Source organism: Nicotiana attenuata, chromosome 12 (genome assembly GCF_001879085.1).
Source record: "Nicotiana attenuata strain UT chromosome 12, NIATTr2, whole genome shotgun sequence".
In the NCBI taxonomy this organism is placed as follows: domain Eukaryota; kingdom Viridiplantae; phylum Streptophyta; class Magnoliopsida; order Solanales; family Solanaceae; genus Nicotiana; species Nicotiana attenuata.
This window is the reverse complement of record NC_032000.1, coordinates 40,456,431-40,458,673: the sequence shown is the minus strand read 5'-3', so window position 1 is coordinate 40,458,673 and position 2,243 is coordinate 40,456,431. Positions and strand designations below refer to the sequence as shown.

At 37.3% G+C, this 2,243-nt stretch overlaps 1 protein-coding gene across 1 annotated transcript; it reads right to left on the bottom strand.

The window, feature by feature from the left end:
- LOC109236242 (17.3 kDa class II heat shock protein-like) lies at positions 210-1,151 on the bottom strand. Its single transcript, XM_019402439.1, has one exon. It carries the CDS (start codon positions 954-956, stop codon positions 483-485), a length of 474 nt encoding a protein of 157 aa, XP_019257984.1. The 5' UTR covers positions 957-1,151; the 3' UTR covers positions 210-482.

Sequence of the window (2,243 nt, the reverse complement as noted above, 5' to 3'; positions counted from 1 at the left end):
TTGAGACATTGAATGCACACCATATTTAATCTCCTCTCACTACTGCCCTTTATAGATCTGAGCTATTATCATTAATTGGGTTTAATCCCTCATTAAACAAAATCAATTAGTTTATCCAACGGCTTGCAATTTTTCGTCAAACATAGACATAAAGGAATTCAAACATAAAGAAATTGCATTCTCCATAATGAGATAATTGCACTTATGCATTGGATAGGAACAATTGCGCTCTCTATATTGATAGTAGTCGAAGAAACAAAACTGGATAGTAGTAGCATGTCCCTTGCAGTAAACAAGAGATAGCACACCTAGACATTTAGTTCTTCACATTTCATCATACTTCAAAAAACATGGGAAATATTAAAGACAAACAGAGGGAAAGAGCACCACTCCTAGATCTCTACCATTTTATTACCATCAAAACAGAGCATTTCCCAATCCCATGTCCAGAAAACAGAGTAATTATTAACTACTCTAATATCTCATGCAATTTTAACCTCGATAGTTTTGGGTTTCTTGGGCTCAGGAGGAGGCAACTTCTGGACAGTAACAGTCAAGACCCCGTCTTGACAAACAGCAGAAATGGCATCAGTATTCGCATTCTCCGGCAGAGTAAATTTCCTCATGAATTTCCCAATCCTTCTCTCCATTCTAATATACTTAGCCCCTTCTTTCTCTTCTTCTCTCTTCCTTTCTCCACTTATCAGCAGCACATTGTCATCTTCCACCTGTACTTTGATATCTCCGGATTTCAACCCCGGCATGTCCACTACGAAAACGTAGGAATTTGGGTATTCCTTCACGTCGGCTGGTGTTGCGGCCATTGCCTTAGCGTCACGTACGTAGTTCCTCGATGGGGCGTTGACGGACTTGTCGGAATCTTCACCGGCGGCGTCCATAAGGTGCTGGAGAGTGTGAAAGAGTGGTGCGTCGATACCCATTAGCCTGAAATCCATCTTCCTCTTCTTGATTTGACCTGGTTACAATGATCTTGAGATACTTTTGGATGTGGGATTTTGTGATTGTGAGTTTTGGATTTTGAGGGAAGATTAGGTGATTATATAGTGGAAACAGGGAAGCTTCTGGAGAGAGATAGAAGAGGAAGGTGGCAACTTTCTCCGAATTTCTGTTTAGACGTTGTCCATGTTCCACATTCGTCTAGAATATGGTCGAATTCGTTCAAATTGCTAGCATGTAATATATGGTGCTTTTTTAGATATTGGACATACTTGTCCTGACCTTTTAGAAAAATTTATCCTCGGCCCTTAGAGAATAAATAACGACATTTTACTCCCATCCTTTTGGGCTCTTCTATTTTTGTCTTGGAATTTTTACATTCCTATACACTATATGAAATTATATTACTCTCCCTATTTAAATTTTACTATAATTATATTTTATATACCCAATTACCATTTATGTACATTTTAAGGGAATTAATGATAATAATTAGTGTCCTAAAATAACTCTAACATATCTCCCACTCCCCCCATGTTTCTCTCTCCACATCCCACCCCCTCCACCACGTATCACCCACGATTCCACAATTGACAACCATTAAAAAGCTTTGAAGCTTTGAATTCAAATTTGGATTTTCAAAAAACATTATTTGTTTGAATTGGGTGTTTTTGCAAAGAATTGAGAATTCTCTCTACGTCTTTCTCTATCTCTCAATCACTAATTTCAGTAATGTAAAGCAAAGGAAAAGAGATCAGCAATTCCACCATTAACAGCCGTTAAAAAGCTTTGAAGTTTTGAATTCGAATTTGGGTTTTCAAAAACCACTATTTGTTTGGATTGGGTGTTGTTACAAACAACTAGGAATATGATTTCGAGTTTATATCTCAATTTTGAGGGTGTTTTGGTGAAGAATAGAGTTGATTTTGGCCTCGAAGAAGAAGATGAAGACATGATATACATTATATTTACGAAATTGTAGTAAAATAGTAGAAAAATTATATTTTGTTGTTTATATATATNGATAATACCCTCCAATTCACTGAAAATTCTAAAAACCACTTCCCAAAAGAACCTCCACCAAAGACCGCCACACTAAAGTTGACGGCAATTTACTCGAGATATGGGGAGAAAGAGAGAAGCTGGGGAGAAGAGGGGAGAGGGGAGAAAAAAGGAAAAGGGTGTAACTAAATCTCTTGATTGAAGGCACAAATAATGGATTGAGAACTTTTTAAGGTGGATTGCATATATTTTGTAAACAAACCTTGTTTATGCCGGGTACTTAC